The sequence below is a fragment of the Haliotis rufescens genome, unplaced genomic scaffold (genome assembly GCF_023055435.1).
Source record: "Haliotis rufescens isolate VD_foot unplaced genomic scaffold, xgHalRufe1.0.p SCAF_14, whole genome shotgun sequence".
Classification (NCBI taxonomy): domain Eukaryota; kingdom Metazoa; phylum Mollusca; class Gastropoda; order Lepetellida; family Haliotidae; genus Haliotis; species Haliotis rufescens.
In genome coordinates this window covers 1,633,262-1,653,716 of record NW_025963824.1, presented here as the reverse complement: position 1 = coordinate 1,653,716, position 20,455 = coordinate 1,633,262, and the positions used below count along the sequence as shown (strand labels likewise).

At 41.7% G+C, this 20,455-nt stretch overlaps 1 protein-coding gene across 1 annotated transcript; it reads left to right on the top strand.

The window, feature by feature from the left end:
* The first annotated feature begins 1,082 nt into the window (after window positions 1–1,082).
* LOC124122357 (multiple epidermal growth factor-like domains protein 10) lies at window positions 1,083–19,816 on the top strand. The gene is made up of 4 exons (XM_048395547.1): window positions 1,083–1,380; window positions 17,565–18,563; window positions 18,679–18,790; window positions 19,396–19,816. The coding sequence occupies exons 1-4, from the start codon at window positions 1,083–1,085 to the stop codon at window positions 19,526–19,528; spliced, it is 1,542 nt and encodes a 513-aa protein (XP_048251504.1). The 3' UTR covers window positions 19,529–19,816.
* Window positions 19,817–20,455: the final 639 nt, after the last annotated feature.

Below are 20,455 nucleotides of genomic sequence, written 5' to 3'. Positions count from 1 at the left end.
TTCGGAGAAACCAGATACCATTTTGCTTACAACAATTCGGCGTGAGCCATATCTGTGCAGTGGACAGTCTGTGAATCTTCAGGTATCTGCAAAGGATATGCCAGAAACAAGATACAATGTGCTAAATGCCTTCACATCGAGCAACTTGTTTTTATCTGAATATACATACCCAGTGGCTGAACTCAAGAAACAGTGGGCACATATCAGAGACTTACCTTTGCCCCATATTGACAATGCTAAACCAGTCATTCTGATTGGTTCAGACTTGGCTGAACTGATCGTACCTCAAGAGCCAGTTAGAAGTGGACCAAGTGGTTCTCAATCGCTGTGCATACCAGACTGGGCTAGTCACTTCAAGGAGCACACAATGTGCAGCAGCTTGTTAGGACCCAAACAGTATTTTTCATTGAATTGGAATCTACTAGTCTCATAAGTGACGTTCAGGCATTGTGGAAAATGGATGTGATGCCTTATTTAAAGAAGGATTTGAAAAGGTCAAAGCAGGATAACCTTGCCATGCATATTCTAGAAACTGACACTCAAAGAGTGGAAGTGAATGGTGTTTACCGATATGAAACTCCATTGTTGAGATTCAATGACACAGTGTTTGAGGCTTCAAAAGAAGATATGATCCCAACAACGTATGGAGCGCGTTTACTTAATCATCCAGCAAGGGCAGAAATTCACAGTGATCTTGTTCACAAGTTAGTTAGATAGACTAGTACAAGTTATTAGTGACGAGGAAGACAGGAAGACTTCCGAGTCATGGTACATTCCTCATCATGTTGTGGAACAAAATGGTAAACACAGGTTGGTGTTTAATTGCTCTTATGAACATGATGGTAAAAATCTCAAAAAGAAATTAGGAGAAGTTGGGACCATCCCTACTTGGAGTTCTTTTAAGATTTCGACAGCATTCTGTTGCCATTGCTGGGGACATAAAGGCTATGTTCCATCAAGTGCGACTTTTTCCGAGGGACAGATCACTTCTCTGTTTTCTGTGGCGTGACATGAGATGTTAATAGTGAACCAGACATTTATGAATGGCAAGTACTGCCATTTGGAACAACGTGCAGTCCAGTATGTGCTACTTACGCCCTACAGAGGCATGTAAAGAGCCACAGGTCAAAGAACATGTCAAGAGATTTGTTATGGAAGCTTTCTATGTCGACAACTGCCTGGACAGTGTGCCAACTAGTGAAGATGCTAGAGCCTTGCTCCATGATATCGGGAATCTGTTGGATGATGGAGGATTTCATGTTCGACAGTTGACCAGTAATGATGCTTCTGTTGTGCAAGATGTCCCATCCGAGGACCGTTCAGATTCGTGTGAGATGTGGCTGAACAGGGCTGGAGAGGATCAGTCTGAGAGAACCTTAGGTTTGTTGTGGTACATCAACACTGATGAGCTGGGTTACAAGCAGAAGCTAACAGAATATGCTTCACTGACATTGAGAGTGATTTATCACATACTTGCAGGCCAATACAATCCTATTGGATTTTTGGCGCCTTTCTTAGCCGTAGCTAAGTGTATTGTTCAGGACCTGTGGGCGGTTAAGAGAGAATGGGATGCAACTATTCAACAAGGTGTCCTATATGACAGATGGATGACTTGGGAGTTGCAGCTTCCAAATGTCAGTGAAGTGCGACTTCCACGTTGTTATGCTACATTGGGAACTGAAAGGAACAACGCGGGAAATTCATATTGTCTGTGATGCTTTCGAGCGGACATATGGAGCTGTTGCATACATGAGGACTGTTGATGGTGATATTCATGTCAGTTTTCTGCAAGCACGTATGAGAGTCGCACCAAAGCGCCAGTTGTCCATGCCCCGGTAGGAGTTATGTGCAGCTCTTGCAGGAGCTCAATTGTTAGATGTATTGTCTAGTGAACTTACACTGTCAATCCACAGAATCATGCTTTGGAGTGATTCAACAACAGTATTGACATGGATCAAATCTGACTGTTGCCGTTATAAAGTGTTAGTGGGAACACGTGTAGCGGAAATACAGACTTTTACTGAATCCTCTCAGTGGTGTTACATCAACACGGCATCCAATCCAGCAGATGACTTGAAAGGCAAGAAATTGATAGATATAAGTGATGATCAATCCCGATGGAGAAATGGTCCTACCTTCTTACATCTATCTCCTGACCAGTGGCCGACTGAAATTCAGCCAGACACTGTAGATGACACTGAAATGAAAACAAGGTGCATGCTGTCTGCATTGAAAGTTGATCTACCTGTTGATCCCAACAGTTGTACAGATTGGAATGATCTTGTCACTAAGACTATGCAGGTGCTTCATGGGGCGGCTGATGATGCTGATACTAGAACACAAACTGAAATGCATATCTACAGCCTTGAACAACGACAGTGCTTTCCATTTGCCATCAGCACGACTTCGATTATTTAAGCCAGCTTTTTATTCAACTGGAATTGACTGTTTTGGCCCTCTGATGGTGAAGATTGCTCGATGATTGGAAAAGAGATGGGGCATTCTTTACAAATGTATGACGACAAGAGCTGTTTATCTTGACATATTGGACAGAATGGACACTGATTAATTTTTGATGCCACTTCGACGTTTCATATAAAGACGTGGCAAGCCTTATGAAATTTTATGTGACAGAGGCACAAATTTTTGGGGCGGTCAGGTAGAGCTTGAGGAGGCATGGGCAGCAATGACTCCTTCACTGAATCGATAGCTAGCAAAATCTCCTTTCGGTTTAATCCACCAAGTGCTCCACACTTCGGTGTTGCATGGGAACGGGAGATTAAGTGCATCATTGAACAGAATTGACATTAATGCAGCTTCCCTTAATCATGTTTATGATAATTTTGACTATGCCAAAAGGGCATTACTTTATTCTTTTTTCCAAATGTTGTTCCAAATTTGGAGGCGGCTTTGTCATAAAGTAATGAATGAATGCTGTTCGATAAAAGTAAGAACAGTAAAGCTGTTTGCCTATTGCTTATGCAGTGTACATGTTGCTGGGTGTGATTTCGTTTGTCTGCCATTCCGTTTCAGTTTGACAGTTGTATCCACCCGGTTCATACTTTTTTATGTAACCACTTGCTGTCCGTGTGCGTGTGTTGACAAACTGCCATGACTTGCCTATGACTGTGATGATGAACAAACTGACATTAAATGGTCTGAATAACTGCCGAGGACTTTTTCGTCTTCTTTTCAACCGGTCTTCCTGTTGGGTGGTGACCTTTGGGCTTCCACTCCTCGGCCTGTCTGCAGTTCTGCCAGTTTGCCTGCGACGTGTGACAATTTCTGGCAATGTTGCACTTGTAGCAGCCCATGACACTGGCAACGTGCTCCTGCATCACTCCCATTTGCAACATACCGATTGCTCTTTCCCTCTGCTCTGTGGTTAGTCAAGGCATGTTCATTGTTTAGATGGTTTCATGTGATGAGAGAGTACAATCCTGCTCATGTTTTCCATAATTTCATATTTTCATACGGGTGCACATTTTTCATCACGTGAAGCACTTGCTCATGTTCACATGTTTGGGGTTGTTCCGAATGTCAACAAAGATTGGTTTTACTGGCTGGTTCTGGTCCTGTCAATCCAGATATGTCTTTTGCGGAGAGGTCTGGAGAAACAGCCGGCCGTGGCAGAACAACAATGTTGTACTGCCTTATAAAAGTACATGTATATTACAAGATATGTCAAGGATACAAAATTCAAGGCCTCGGTGAAGCTCTCAAAGAGTTTTAGGGTAGAAACATGGAGCGCAGTTCCACATCTGACGTATGGTTAACGAAAAAGATGTCCATTGCAATTCCATATTTTGACTTTTCAGGGGAACAAATGACTTGCATTTGCATGTGTTGGTGATGGTTGTAAACTTTGGGGCAGGATATGCTCACCTTTTTGCAAACCTTGTACGCGATCTATGAAGAGTACAAATGAGAAAAAGTCATCACATTCGTAGAAAGTACTTAAATGTCCAAGTGAAAGTGCTGAAATCACACGCTCCATAACCAGATTACAAGACTTGATTGCACTGTCTATCTAGTATGTAACATATCTTGTGATGCTAAGAAGCATCAGGAAGTGTTGCTAGTTCTGATAATCCTACAAAAATAACATTGCAAACATTGCTTAGTGTGTGAAACAACCATTGCTCTTGACTCTTCGAATAATCAAAAGAAAAGTTAATATCTGTTATTAGCGGTTTAAGACTAACATCCCTGTTTGGCTGCCATAAACTAACTGCTGCCCTCGGTCCTGTTCAACACAATGAATGTCTGCAAGGGCTTAATCCCCTGAGTAGACAATGGATGGCATCTTCAATAGTGTCACAGATATGGCATAAGTTGTCAAAAGGGATGGACAATGTGTAATAATATCAGAAATAAAATGGATCAACAGACAGAAAAAGTTCAGTGAAGCCATAAATACCTCGAAGGCAAAAGACCAATCGCCGGACTAATCTTTGATATAGTTTTGCACGTCAATCACTGGATTCCCCATTGGAGGATATTTTTTTTGTCATTTTTGTCGCCTCTTACTTTTGGTCTTGCATTTTTTATTAAATAAAATCTGTAAGGTTTTCCACAAAATGTTGAATTAATATTTGGTTCGAAATATTTCCAGTCTCGATCTTCAGGGGTCCCACGACCGCATGCATTATGTGTATGTTGAGTTGTGTAAGATGAGGAGTGTGAGTCATTTGGGGTTTACTTGTGTCATTTATATCACGAGGTGTCTGCTAAAAGTGGAAGGAAAGCACAAAGTGATGCAGATCTTAGATGTGTATCACTTTGTTGAAACCCAAGTCACGGTTGGTACTGAATTGGCTGCTGATCATATTCAGTGCGAATTTTGCAATCAAAATAATGTTCATAGGATTTGTAGACCTGTGAACTCAAGCATTCAATTAACTCCTCCCAAAGACTCAAGGCTTTTTACATGATTGGACAATTTGTGAAGTCAAAATCTAAAATTGCACTGCTGCAAATTCAAGTTTTCTCCATTTAAACTGTCAAATTCGTAAACAGATATGTCACGATTGGGCAACCTGCCCATTCACATTCCTGAAAGGTAATATTAGAAACTGTCGTCACAAGTGAGCAGTCAGTGCCAGAGCGATTCAACAACTTCAGAGTCCTATGAAGTAATTTTAGAAAATATGTCACACATGAACAACCTTTGTCAGCCCGAATGAAGACTGTTTCTCCAAATACATTTGTGTGTAAGGTCATCTGAATATTTTATATCCAAAACAGTTGTGGCCACATCACCTTGACTTGACAGCAACATTTATAGAAACCATGAAGTATAAGAAATCGTATTTATTTCACCACGAATTTGTCATTTGTTCATTGTTTTCTTGGGGAGAAATAGATAAAGTGTCATTTTGACCAGATTCTGTGATACATATTTTCTTTGAACAGTCATGTGCAGTTTTGTAAAAGAATTTTTGATGAAATACTATGGCAACGATGCAATAACTGATTTGTAACTCAATTATTCTTTCAACAGGATTTTGTGGTAAACTTATCTTCAGTTTCTACGTCCACTGAAATCCACACAGGGCTAATTTCTATTACGTTTCATGAAATGGAGAGTCTCCAGGACAATATTATTCAAAATGGAAAAACAAATATTTTAAAAATCACGATGTGTGATTCCCAAACTTACCGTTTCTCCCATACACCTGCTGGTCATATCATAACTGGTGATTTCCCAATAACTAAGAATGTTTCCCTTAAAAAAATATTTTAGAGTGGGCCCAAAATAAGGTAATTTAGGACTGATTTCAAATTCATCATGAATGCTGTTGAACAGCATGACGTTCGTAAAAATAGTTCGTGGATGGATTCACAAACCTCACCAAAATTATATGGTGTATGTATGTGAATCCTCCGCCATGAAGCAGTGCTCTTGCGAACAAATTGATTATCCAGGCAGGTCATGCTAATTTGTGAGCAGGAGACTGTTGAATTCACTGTATGGGTCTTCTGGACCTGTATCCTGCTGCTTTCAGCCGATTTCTTGTAGCTTTAAAGATGTGCTGAAGTCCATGGGCGGCGCGTAACCAGATTCAACAATACCCTATCCTCTCTTCTTGTTGTCCTACGGGGTCTGCCAGCACTTCTCACCATTGGTACCCCTGAGTTTTGAAATGATGTCAGGACTGCACCAAAGTTGACGTCCAATTTGTCTGAAGGACACTCCTTCATTTATCATGCCATTAAGATGCCATCTTGTTGCCTCTGACAACTGACTTTGTATCATGACTATTAGGTTCGTGAATACGCACTACCAACTGAAAAGAGACAGTGTGGCGTGTAATGATCTCAAACTTTACTTCATCAATGTTGTTGGTTTGACATTGCCCGTGCCTTGCTTCTCATTGCACATGCATTACATGTCTCCAGAATAAAAGTCATGCTCTACAGCAAGATGCAACATGTCACAATGATCAACCAGACACTAGCTTTTTTTTAAGTCACAGAAGTATAGGTCTATGATTTAGGTGTTCATTAATAAATATCCATGTGTATAGTTAGAATCAATCTCTATATTTGTTTTGCTGTGTCTGGTACAATGGGGGCAACTCGACTCAGTATTGCTGGTGACATGCTCACATCTCTGGCTGCGGTGTTTCAATAATTGGACGATGTCACTGACAGTGACGTGGTGTGCCGTTCACGTCTTCGTGGTTTCTATGCCAGTTTTAAGATGAAAATGATGGTTGTTTTTGGAAATAAATCTTTTGATTTTGTCATTTGTTGTGTTGGTAAATCCTCAGGATCAGGAAAAACAATTGTTAACCGAGTGTAATTATAGATTACATATCGTCATGGTTTATATTTCATTTTTAAGATGAACATGTTTGTTGATTTAAAGATAAATGTTTTGATTTTGGGAAATTTTGTCATTTGTTGTGTTTGTAACTTCTCATGATCAGGTAAGACAATCGTTTACTGAGTGGGTGCATGCGATTGGTATGTAGACATCGCATCTCGTGATTATTATTCTCTGTTAGTTTACATCTCGCTGCACTCTGTGACCTCAGACTAAGCAGCGGTTCGCCCAGATGATGTGGCATCAAATGTAGAATGGCAGTGAAGTCATTAGTATTGATTTGCGGCCAAGGCCTTATTACAACAAAGTGAGCGGGTGTTTTCTCTGCCGATATCGGTGGTTCACAAGGCGGAGCAATGCAAGGTTTATGACGTATCATCTGCTCACATTCCCATAGTGCTAGGGGACAACAGTGACATATATGTAACTATTTTGGTATCGGATAACCAATTTGCCAAAGAAATCTGATCAGACTGGTTAGAAAGAGTTACTGTTCCCACTGTACAGGTATTGGTGTTAGACAACTCACGTTTAGTCAGGAAGTTTTTAATTCAAGAATTACATATATCCATCGACTGTGTCATGGCAAATTAGCACGACACTTAAGATGAAATAACAGTGTCGACTGTCTTTCTGTTTATATTGCTAATTAACAGAACATATTCGAGTCTAAGCTATAGAAAGACAGTCTGATCGTTAATATTAACTTGGTACAAGTCGGAGGCAGACTGAGCAGCGGTTCGCCGAGCAGTCGTGGCAGCAAATGTACAATGGCGGTGACGTCACACTACTGATGACGTCACGAGTACTGTTAAATTGACCGGGTGTTTTCTCTGCCGATAGTTCACAGGGCGGCGCAATGCGGGGTTTATAACCTAACATCTGCACACACACCCTTAGTGCCAGGTGGCCCACGGAGTTAACCAAGACAGAATATTTCCTTTCTATGGAGTTGTTTTCAATATGTAAAAATTATTCATGCTGAAATGTAATAAAGGATTGACTGTAAATTTGTTACCAGTACATTTGGGTAAAAATTGGAAAAACCGATGTGCAAACTGTATGAATCAGCGTAGCACATCATACCTCAATGAACCAAAAATAATCCACATTCAATTGATATAATTAAATTCGACAACAAAAACACGTTTTATCTACAATAGTTTTACCAAAAAGTTGTATATATCAAAGCAGACAAAAATGATGAAATGATCTAACGTTCGAGATGTCAGAATAGGAATCTACTCCGCTACCTCCGGTACCACCATTTCCAGTGACATGCCTCATGAACTAGTTCTGCTTTCGAAATGCGCGACTGCCAAAGCTAACTTTGCTTGACGGGACCAAGTATACTTCTACTCTTGGTTGTCACCGATGTTGGCTTATTTCGGAATAAGACGACCGGTTATTTGTCATTCCTGCAAGGTTTATCGGTTCCTGACTGACAACTGACAACCGGTCGTAAAGGTATGTGTTCTGTTCTTTACCTTTAGAATAGTTTTGACAAACCATTGCAATACTATCGTTCAGACGTGTATTTAAAGTATTAGTGGACACTGTTTATGATTACGGCGGTTGTGTTACTTGTTTGTGTGATGCTAGATTATTTATGAAACAGTGCCTGTGATAATATTTGGTCATTTTACTCTGCCATCCACCTTTAATTAAGTACATAATTTTCAATCCAGAAATTTGTTAGTAATAAGTAGAAATCTATTTTTGAAACACGTTTTTCTTATGAAGAAGACAATGGGGTTCTATGCAATGTATGAAGTATGTGGTTTACCGTCGCGTCCAAGATTATTGCACTCATATAGCAACGTGTCTGCTGTACAGCCAAAAGATGAAGCAGCATCAGGCATACACAAGAAAGTTTTGATTTATAAACACTGACAATTATACCAGTCTATCAGAAGTAGGCGAAAAGTGAAAACTTACCTCAATTTATGAATGCGTAGCGGCCAGTTTGACTTCGATCATAGGACGTCTTGACAACACTGGACTGCTTTGACAAGCATGCACTTTCTAATTATGCTACCTAACTCGAGTGTTTTAAGGTGTGTGACATGTCATGGTTTTCTAAATTGCACAAGCGTGTAGCGAATATGATTAGCCGGGCTCTGTCTGACGTAACACTGCTATTGCCATTGCCGTGAAAAGATGCTTGTCACCGGAAGTACTAAAATAACGTAAGGTATCGCGTAGTCCCGTGACCTACTTACGGGCCCTATACATACAGTCGCGTGACATGAATCAGGTGATCGTTTAATTTATGCAAAAAACTTGACACACCCACAAAGTCAATAGCCAATCAACAGAGAGAAGCATCAAAACGAAGTTCATAGGACATGTGAATTAAGGCAAGAGGCGTGAAGATCAGCAACAGTCAGGCTGTAACCAACAGGAACTCTTACAAATGGCATGGTCAGTTCCCGCAAAACTCAAACATTAATTCCCTGTAAACGGGGAGACACAGTTAAAAAATGCAGGTTAGAAATAAAACCCAAGAAATGAAATTTGTGGAACCCAGGGATTGCGGGTCAAAACACATGGAAACAATCCTGCACGTTTACTGTTTCATTCCTTCTCGGCCTTCGGTCGCAGAGTGACTGAGTTGGGTTTAACGTCGTTATTCCAGTTATATCACGGCATGTCAGCTTAATGTGTAAGGAAAGCCTGAAGTCTCAGACGTTAACCACTTCGGTGAAACCCAGGTGCATGGGTATGGTGCAGACGAACCTAGAAACATAATCGGAGCGAACCGGGATTCGAACCAACAACCACAGGTTTCTGGCGTGCCAAAAGGAGGCAACTCTCAACAGCGAATCCCGGCGCCTTGTAGGACTGCCCGCTCGGTTGGAAAGGTTAGTTTTGACAAAGAATATGCATGAATTTCGCTAAATGTCATGTGCATGACGAGCAGAAAGTCAATTCCCTCAACTGTTACAGTGGGATTCACCCGCATTCCGTAGTAATAAACGCACATCGCTTCATATCTTACATTCATTGGGAAATGAATGCAATAACCCGTTAGCTATTCACCTAACCATACTGCAGAGATTACAATCAACACAACGAAAATTTAACTACAAAGACATATTTCTGATCGGCGAAGTATATGTTCTCTCCCTTTTCAATATTTTGATAAAAACACCGGCGTCAATTCCGCCGGCCAGCAAGCACATCAACCATGCGGGCAGGTGGCTCTGTATTCTATATGAACAGATAGGTCGGGTGAGGGGAGCGTGGTCGCTGGCAAGCACATCAACCATGCGGGCAGGTGGCTCTGCATTCTATATGAACAGGTAGGTCGGGGGAAAGGGGAACTGGTGATGGCATGTTTAACATTAAACACGAAATAAGACTTCCTCAGATATTCAAACTAAAATTTAGGTCCTGATTTAATATGGGAATAAACATAAGCAGACGGTCGTTTTGTAAGTTTAATCCCACTGATGCCGGGAGTAGAGATTATTAATGAGTGCGGGTGTTCGTTTTATGAAACGTTTTCTTCTTTTGTTGTTGGTTACTTTTAATAAATCATGAATCAGGATTTCATGGATCGGCTGTTGGACCAGTGTTATGTTTGAATTCAAGTGTAACCTGTCGAACATTGATATAGTCATCTGCATTAGTACGTAAGTAAGCTGTTTAGTAGGTGTCTCAATGCGCTCCAAGAAAACTAAAGTCTCGAGATTGAATCAGAAATCCAGTTATTGTTGTGATGTCGCTCTGAAGAGTGAAGAGTTGCCAAACAGGGTTATCTCCCCTATACCACAACGTGCCTGCATAGCATATATACCACATTATCAAAATACAAAGTTGTGCATTTCACTGGCTATTTCCCTTGGTTAGAATGGAAAACATTAAAAAAATAATACGCAGATTGTCAGAATATATCTGATTACTTACATGACACATTTATTAAAATACCATCCCTTAATCAACAAAAGTCACCCATAAAATCCTGCGTACTGCTGTCAGTGAACACGCTATGTTGTCAAAGTGGGTCACCGGTAATAATGTCATGCTCTTGTTCATATTTCATATTTCTTTTTAGGTGAAGATCGGGTGTATAAAACGACACACGACCATCCAATCCTGCTGCTTCGATTCATGACGTAGATTTTGCCGATCTATTACATCACACCCATCAACCTATAAATGAATCGATGGAGTCATTTTGGAGCAGACCAAACCAAGTCGTGGATGCTGGTTGATAGCATAGTTAATTCACTGAGTTTCAGGCACAACATGCTGGTCGTGAAGCAGTATCACGCACATGAGAGTAAAACATACGTTAGAACCATTTAGAACTTAATTCCAACACCGGAGTGATTTGTTAAGGAACAAAGAGCCATGAAAATGTATTACCCTGTGAATCCAATATATCTGTAACTGACAACCACTTGATCATAACTAAAGGTTACCTATCAAAGAAAAAAAGTCTGAACACTTCTAAAAAATATCACAATGAAGAATGTATTGCCATGGAATATATGAACATGAGTTGGACGTAAATCCCAAGAGTAGTGCTGAAAAACCTAGACACATAACCGGAATGACCGGAATTCGAACCAAAAATCACCGGTTTCTAGCCTGTCCAAGGGATGCGACTCTGCACAGAAATTCATTAATAGGAAACATGATTTTGCCATTTCTGCATGGACTGGGACTGATTTATGTAGAGAGAATTACGTACTGCACCATTTGGTGAAACTGTATCGGAATCGTAAATAACACAACCACGTGGGAGCCTGTTGCCGAAACACTCCAACATGACATGCACGTGCAACATCAATTGTTGGGCTATAACAACGTTGAGTTTTCATTTGCATGGCATCGCAATCTTACAGCAAGTGAACGGGGAAAACATGCCACGACTGACGGAAGCCCAACGCAACAGCGCCATCAGTCGACTGCAGACAGCAGAATCATCTTCAGCTGTAGCCAAATTTTCCACGTGGCAAAAAGCACCATTACAAGACTATGGAACCGTTATCAGACACACGGGTCAACACAACTAGAGCACAGGACACATTCATACGGCTGCGTCACTTACGTGAAAGAACCACTACTGCCACCTCTACATCTTCGGCAATACCAGGATTGCATAGGATATTAGCCCAGACAGTGAGGAACCGTTTACGCTTTTGAGGTGTTTGCTCTAGACGACCAGCTCGAGGTGTCATTTTGACGGACCTGCATCATCGGCTGCGACGTGACTGGTGTCAAGGTCACAGAGTATGACCATTATTGCTATGTGGCAATTTTGCTTCAGTGACTAGTCACATTTTATGATTCGCCGTGCGGAAAGTAGATGTCGTGTTTACAGGCGTCCTGTATGAGCGGGTGCAGCGTGAGTTGGTTGATTCCACCGTCATTGGCTGCCTCCGTGGTCTACTGGTAGAGCATCCGCCCGGAGAGCGGTAGGTCGGGGTTCGATCCCCGGCCGCGTCATACCAAAATACGTTAAAAGATGGTACTTGTTGTTACCCTGTCTGGTGCTCGGCATTAAGGGTTAAAGCAAGGACGGGTCGGCTCGGAGTCAGTATACTGTGTCTGAGTGGGGTATTCATGTTAAACTGCGGCATAATATCTCAGTGAGCTAGCACTATATAAGTGCAATAATCTTGGACGCTAAGTTAAACTCATTTTCACCTCACCACCTCATCCTGTCCCTGACAGCCGACTGGAGCCTATTTCGGGAGTGGCAGTACGGAAGGATGCGTTGATGTGAAGCGGACTGGTGACTGATTTGTTGGTCTTGAACTTTCTCTTGACATGTTAAAGTGGAGGTCATTCCCTTGATTGACTTTGATAGTCGTGGAAACAACAACTGGACACCATCATGACAACAGCTGTAAATGGACAGACGGATCTTTGTCAGCTTCTTGTGCCGAACAATCTGATCTGGAACTGATTGATAAGTCAATGCATCTTTATTTCTAGTTGATGGAGGCCACTGTAACAACATACGTTTTACATTACAGATACATTTGACTTATGACTATTTTGTTCCATGAGTTAAGTATGAGAATTTGACTGTACCTATTGCACTAACAGTTCACACGTGTTTGTAATCAGTAATGATATGATGTAAGTATTGAATAATGAGAAGCAGTTCAATCAGATACGACTGAGGGGCTCAGATGTCAGGATAAATTGATTAAGTGTCGGTGTGACCAAACACGAAATGTACGCCTATCATTCTGCAGTAGATTGCCAATTGTCTTACTTCCTTCTGACATTTACATTTAGTCTTTACAGCTTCATCCACCCGATGTTGAATTTGTCTGCATTTCTCTGAAACGTGAGATTACACTAGGGGGGACGGGTGGCCCTGTCGTCTAAAGCGCCGCGATTCGAAGTACAAAGTTGTGTCCCTTGGGCACGCCAGAAACCTATGATTGTGGGCTCGAATCCCGGTTCGCCCCGATTATGTTTCAAGGTTTGTCAGCACCATACCCGTGCTCGTGGGTTTCACCGAAGTGGTAAACGTCTGAGACCTGCATCACTTCGAGCTTTCCTCTCACATTAAGCTGACACGCCGCGATGTAACTGGATTACTGTAAAGCGGCGTTAAACCCAGCTCACTCACTCACTCACTGAGATTACACTAAACATGAGACCACCTGACTACATAACTGATGTTGCATGTGTGAATACACTTGAGTCCACTACTGTAAGGACATACGATGTGTCCTTTTCCCTTATCCCTGCACGGATTAACTGATCGTGTATTCCAAAACCAGATTCGTCCAGTGTCGATTTGTTGTTTAGTCATCCGAATATTTGTACTCGAAACTTTGTAACTTTGTGGGAGGACTGTCAGACCCCTGCATCATTAATGTGACGGGCGGCAATATAACCTGACTACAGTTGACAACGGCGTTAAATACTGCTCCAATACACTCACAGCTGGTAGCATGGTGATATGTGCTTAAAGGGAAATAACTCTTATAACTCAATAACTCAACTCACAATTCATGTTCAGGAAATGATATTCACCGTTCATTGTATGGTCGTGCATCTTTTCACATATGTCATTATTTGCCAACATTGGTCAACTATAAAACAGAAAGACGATTGTTATATTATCAATCGAGCCATTCAAGAAAAATATATAAATTAAATTATTTCCATAATCTTAAGAAATATGTGCAAAAAGCAGTCAGTTGTAGGATTCCGAGAGCTACACCTGAATAACATGCGACGTGTGCTCTGACATATACCGGATAGAAAGAGTGATTGTTGATGTAAACGTCACACTTCTTCAGGGATGTAAACTGTTTAGTATTACCAGAGAGCACATTTCATCAGTTAGTTGAACGAATAGAGCTAGGGCAGCGAGATAAGTGCACTCTTGTCTCCAGTGTGTGTAGAGGTGTAGATACTTGATTCGCCCTTCAAATGCTAATATATGATCAGATATCACGATGAAAGAGTTGAGAGACCGTAAATTTCTAGGTTTATGCTGACAGCCTGAAATGATACAAAAGAAAAGTATGTGCGTATTATACAAGACAGATATATTTTTTTTACAGAATTTAATTGCTCGTAATTAAGGGAGCATATAACACACGCGTGCGTATTATACACGAATAAGTAAGTCCTGTATACATTGATCAATCGGAAGGGTGGTAATTGGGATTGTTCACTAGCCAATATATTAGCAAATATCGCCGTGGGCGCTTATTAGAGCGGGGCGCTTAGTACGTCGAATACGGTGAGGGTTTTTGACGCAGTGGAATTTCAATCTGTGCCGGAAGTATTTGTATTCAGAAGGACTCTGTCGCGCAGATAAAATGAAAGACAACAAACAACCTGCTATAGAAACACATCCACAACTATCTAAATGCCGCGTATGAAACAAATATCAACTGGTTCAATAATTTTACAGAAAAAGTTGCTATTCCCAGGGAAACCACGACTCTTTCATTACGTCACAGTGATACACAGATATAGATGACTGTCCCTGTTACCACCAGTCACCGACTTGACAAGGCTGCATACTGAAACTGACCACAAGATTAATATGCAGTACAAATTGGGCTTGTGCAGCAATGGTTAACAGTAGGGCCCTCTGAAAGTCACATTGTCAAAAGGCCAAGAGAAATTGGAATGGCGTGATATGAGACTCTGTTCTAACTAGTTTGCTTGTTCTGTGTTATATGTACAGGCTGTCAAGTCGAGTTGAATAATGGCTGACATGGGGCATTTCTGGAAACTGATTGAGTGAGTGAGTACAGATTGACGCCACATTTAGCAATATTCCAGGAATATTACGGCGGGGGAACCTGAACCATTGTTTCACACATTGTACCCATGTTGGGAATCGAACCCGGGTTTTCTGCGTGACGAGCGAACCCTTTAACCACTAGGCTACCCTACCGCCTCGAAAACTGACGCATGGATCAAGACGTCATATATTGATATCTTAACCACGGTGTGTACAGTCGTGCGGTATCCAACATCACATGCTTGCACAGAAATATAGATAGAAAAAGACATAGCATCGCAACTGCTATAATCTATGTGGGACGTATTTCTATTTCACAAACAGACTGAATGTTGAAAGTAAACAATTCACTTCATGCTTGCACACGTTTCACCTTCACAACGCTTCCGTTGGATCATAGCACATTTTCTTAGAAAGAACTTCACACTAATCTTGAACATGCAGAAAGACAATTTCAGTGTTTACAATCCGCATTTCAACTTTGCACCTCCATCGAATTATTATAGTAAACGGAGGGTCAGTATACATTTTGGTTTATGTACGCTCTGAGCTTAGTGACCGTATTCGACTTAATAAGCGCCCAGGGCGCTCTCAAAATTAGAAATAGGGGGCTCTTATTGAAATATAATTTTGATAAAACAGTTGGGAGATCGTAAATTTCGTGGTTTTTTGCTGACAGCCTGAAATGATACAAAAGAAAAGTATGCGCGTATTATACACGCCAGATATATTATTCCAGAATTTAATTGTCCTTAATTAAGGGAGCATATAACACACGCGTGCGTATTATACATGAATAAGTAAGTCCTGTATACATTGAAGGGTGCTAATTGGGATTGTTCACTAGCCAATATATTAGCAAATATCGCCGTGGACGCTTATTAGAGCAGGGCGCTTAGTACGTCGAATACGGTGAGGGTTTTTGACGCAGTGGTATTTCAATCTGTGCCGGAAGTATTTGTATTCAGACGGACTTTGTCGCGCGGATGAAATGAGAGACAACAAACAACCTGCTACAGAAACACATCCACAACGACCTATATGCCGCGTATGAAACAAATATCAACTGGTTCAATAATTTTACAGAAAAAGTTGCTATTCCTGGGGAAAGCAGGACTCAACATGCAGAAAGACAATTTCAGTGTTTACAATCCGCATTTCAACTTTGCACCTCCATCGAATTATTATAGTAAACGGAGGGTCAGTATACATTTTGGTTTATGTACGCTCTGAGCTTAGTGACAGAGGTTAGAAAACTTTTTCAGTTGTATGACACTGTGGGAGGAAATCCCGATGTGCACTCGAAAACTATCACTATTCTAGACTGAATCTCACCACTCAACCAAAAGTAAAGTGAGTGAGTAATTATTGTTTAATACTATTCGCGGGTGAGCAGATGTTGATGTTTCGTGAGGAAGAAAATTGCACCCAGGCATTAATAGGACATGTGTGTTTGTTTTGGTTGTTTAACATCGAGTGCAGAATTATCCCAGTTCCGCGGCAGCGGTCTGAATATGAAATAAAAGGATTTTTAAGATATTCCTTCCGGATGGTGATCCGAGATTTATATATAACAGTTCGCTATTATAGGCATGTCTACGTTTTGGATTCTGTGCTAGCGCGACAAGTGACGTCATGCCATTTGCGATGCTGCTGAAAAAACTCCCTCAATGGTACCGACTCATTTTGTCATTGTGTGGACAACCCACTGCATATTATCAGTTATGACAGTAAGAAAATAACCTGTCCAAAACATAGTGTTTGTTTGTGTGTTTGTTTGTTTGTTTGTTTGTTTGTTTGTTGTTAAACACCTAACTCAGCAACTTTCCAGCTATATGACGGCGGTCTGTAAATAATAGCATGGACCCGACAATCCAGTGATTGGCATCATAAGCATCAATCTCCGCAAATGGTTATAGATTCGCGCATACATGCATGTGACGGAGATGGTTACATGGTGCAAGGACACTAACATGCCGCAGGGTAACCACAAGGAAACTATGCATTATCAAAACGAGTATCATGTGTGATTCTTATTCCCTGTATGGGGGAATCAAATAGCGCAGCTGAAAGGATTTAGACCACACAAATCAGTAAGATCAACCTTATCTTGATATCGTTGTCTTCTTTACGCACAGCGCATGACAAGTGTGTCTGATGGTTACTGTATGGACACGTACAGGGTCATGTACTGTGATCTATTTCCTTTCAGAAGAACCATGACTGTGTTGCTGATTCTGTGTCTTGCATCTCTGGTTCTGTTTGCTGAAGGTAAAACGACAAACCATTTATTCTTCTTTCTCGAGGTCATTGCTTTAAATGGTCACACCATACCATATGTCACACCATATTATCCGTTATGTTTGTGTAATTTCAAGGAACGAAATTAATAATATTGATAATTAAATTAAATCGAATAAGATTACATTAAAATATTTGTGCATGCATGTCAAATAAGAAGAAGTAAAGATAGTTTCCAATCATTTTTAGGCGAGCAGTGCAAGGACAACCAGCACTGTTCAGACTGTGACAGAAGTACAGGACGTTGCCTCACAGACTGTGACACTGGCTATTTTGATAGGAAATGCAGGTCCATGTGTAACAAGAACTGCAGAAACCGCTCACGCCAGTTGTCAAGCTCTGGCTCAGGTGCTTGCACTGAGGGTTGTGTCCCTGGATATCAAGGTCCTGGGTGCAGCATACGCTGTGGCAGTCCAGGAGGTACCTGTGTAGCATGTCCAGGTGGGTGTGATGGAGGATATTGTCAGCTGGGCTCCTCCTGTGTGTCTGGATGTGTAGACTCCTACTATGGGACTGACTGTAAGACTTGTTCAAGTAGATGTAAGTCCTGCAACAGGATGACAGGATTGTGCAAGGAGTGCCGCCCAGGATATTTTGGTCCGAACTGTGCATATTTCTGTGATCATTGCCTAGGATCGTGTGCACATGGATGCGCAGAGGGCTGTCTTCCTGGATTCTATGGCACTTTCTGCGACAAGAAGTGCAGTGAACAATGCGGACTGGACTCCAACATTTCTACTAGCAAGCCTCTACAGACATCCAAGGCTGGTTTACGTGACTGCCAAAGAGACAGTGGGGATTGTATCGACGGGTGTGAAGAGGGCTGGCATGGTCAACAGTGCTCTTCCCCATGCAGTCCTAACTGCATCAACAAACGATGCAAGTCTACAGGCGACTGTGTAGATGGTTGTGTACCTGGACACTTCGGCAGAGACTGTAAACCCTGCCCTGTCAACTGCCTTCACAACATGTGTCACTCGGACAGCGGGAAGTGTACAGACGGATGTACACGTGGCTTCTATGGTGGACTCTGCCAGTACACGTGTGAAGTATGTCTTGATGGTGTCTGTGATCAGAAGACTGGCACCTGCACAATAGGCTGCCACCTGACTGGACCGAAGTGTGATTCTACCTGTACTTTCAACTGTTCTGTAGCGGAATGCCTGAAAGTGGAACACTGCAATCAAGGTAACTATAATAGTACAATCCTACCTGGATTACCAGTGGCTTAAATCTGTAATCGGCTCAACTGAGTGTGTTATTATATTATATTCCTATTTACCTATTTTCTTTTATTTGACAGAGGACACCAGCGGTATACAGATAGCCACCTTATCGACATCGTTAATTCTATTGGTGGTAGGCAGCATGGTGTCAGTGGGGATCTGTTGCCGCAAGCGTGTGGCGATGCCAAGGTAAGGGTGATATGTGTAGATATCCAGGAGTAATAATCACAGTGGGCTGCCCTTTCAGTGCCTTCTCTCATACGGACAGTACCACGTGGTGTTAGTATATGCAGGTAGATCAGACCGGACAGTCGAAGTGTTACAGCTATATTAGGGTTAAAATCATGCAATGGACAACATGAAATGTGACAATATAGGTTCAGGGGCTCGATGAGCCAGGTCACTCGTTGTAAACTACACATGTAGTCGGCTCCAATGAGAAGAACATGTTTTGTCTATGCGATCTTATGTGACAAATATAGCACAGTTACTGTATATATTCATAGCGTTATCACTTCCTGGTAACAGTGTTGTTCCATCACAATATGGGCCTCGGTTTGTGAGTATCATCTTCGTATCCAAAATGACCAGGATCTGCGGCAACTCAGTCTGTCTTCCAATAGGAAGCTGATACTCTGTGAAATACTGTTCCAAAATGGCACTCAAGTGTATCACTTTAAGGATATCTAATTCTAAATGTATGTAATAACTGATGGGGATTCTTGTAGAATGTCGACTAGAAAGGCCCCCGAACTAGTCACTGAAGTCACTCAAAGCATTTCTTGTTTCTGCAGAGAAGGTCCACAGGAGAGAGAGCTGGATGACAAGCAGGTACCACAACCGGGAGACAATGAGGAGCCCGAGTCGGAAAAGATATACCATGAAATTGATGCAAAGGAGATGGGCCCTGAGATTGTGTTTCTATAGGAACCTACATTCTATGAAATAGATGTGAACGACATCAAATAGTGGTGTTGTGTTGGCTCAAACACTTTCACTTTCGATGTGGGACATCTGTAGTTGTTGGTTCAAGCTGTTTCTTTCTTGTGATATATCTACAGACCTTGGCGCCCTTAGTTGTGTCCCTTAGTTGTGTCAGGATTCGGTTATCGTTGGTTCAGATTCCAGCATCACTTCCGGGTATATTGGTTCACAAGGGGGTCAACGGTATGGTGGGTTTGTTTTTATGTTTGTTGTTAAACGCTACACTCAATATTCCAGCTGCATGACGGCGGTCTGGAAATAATCGAGTCTGGACCAGACAATCCAGTGATTGACATCATGTGCATCGATCAACGCAATTGGGATCGATGACGTGTATCAACCAAGTTAGCGATCCTGACCACCCGATCCCGTTAGTCGCCTCTTACGACAAGCATAGTTGCCTTTTACGGCAAGCATGGGCTGCTGAAGACCTATTCTACCCCGGATTTTCAGGGTTGGAACCAATGTGACTTTAAGCTTTCCTCATTTCCAACAATGAACCTTGTTCATAGCTGCATGCGATCCAGTTTACTCGCCCTATAACATATCTGGTGACACAGCACAGCTGCCAGTTTGTTATCACTCTCTGAAGAGATCAGATGCATCGATAGGGCAGGGTGCGCTCCTTTGATTGCGAACACCTGACATGAATACTATTTGATAGTAATTCACGTGGTGGCATGCACAACGCAAAGGTCACAAATCAGGTGAAGTTAAGCAACGTCGGTCGCGGAGAGTCCTTGGAAGGGTGACCGCGTTGCTCAATGTCACAAGTAATATAATGTAACACAGTCCATGTCAACTTGACCTGTCTTATCAGGTACTGGTTGTGACGGGTGATCGCTGTGGCCCTGTGTACACTGCTAATAA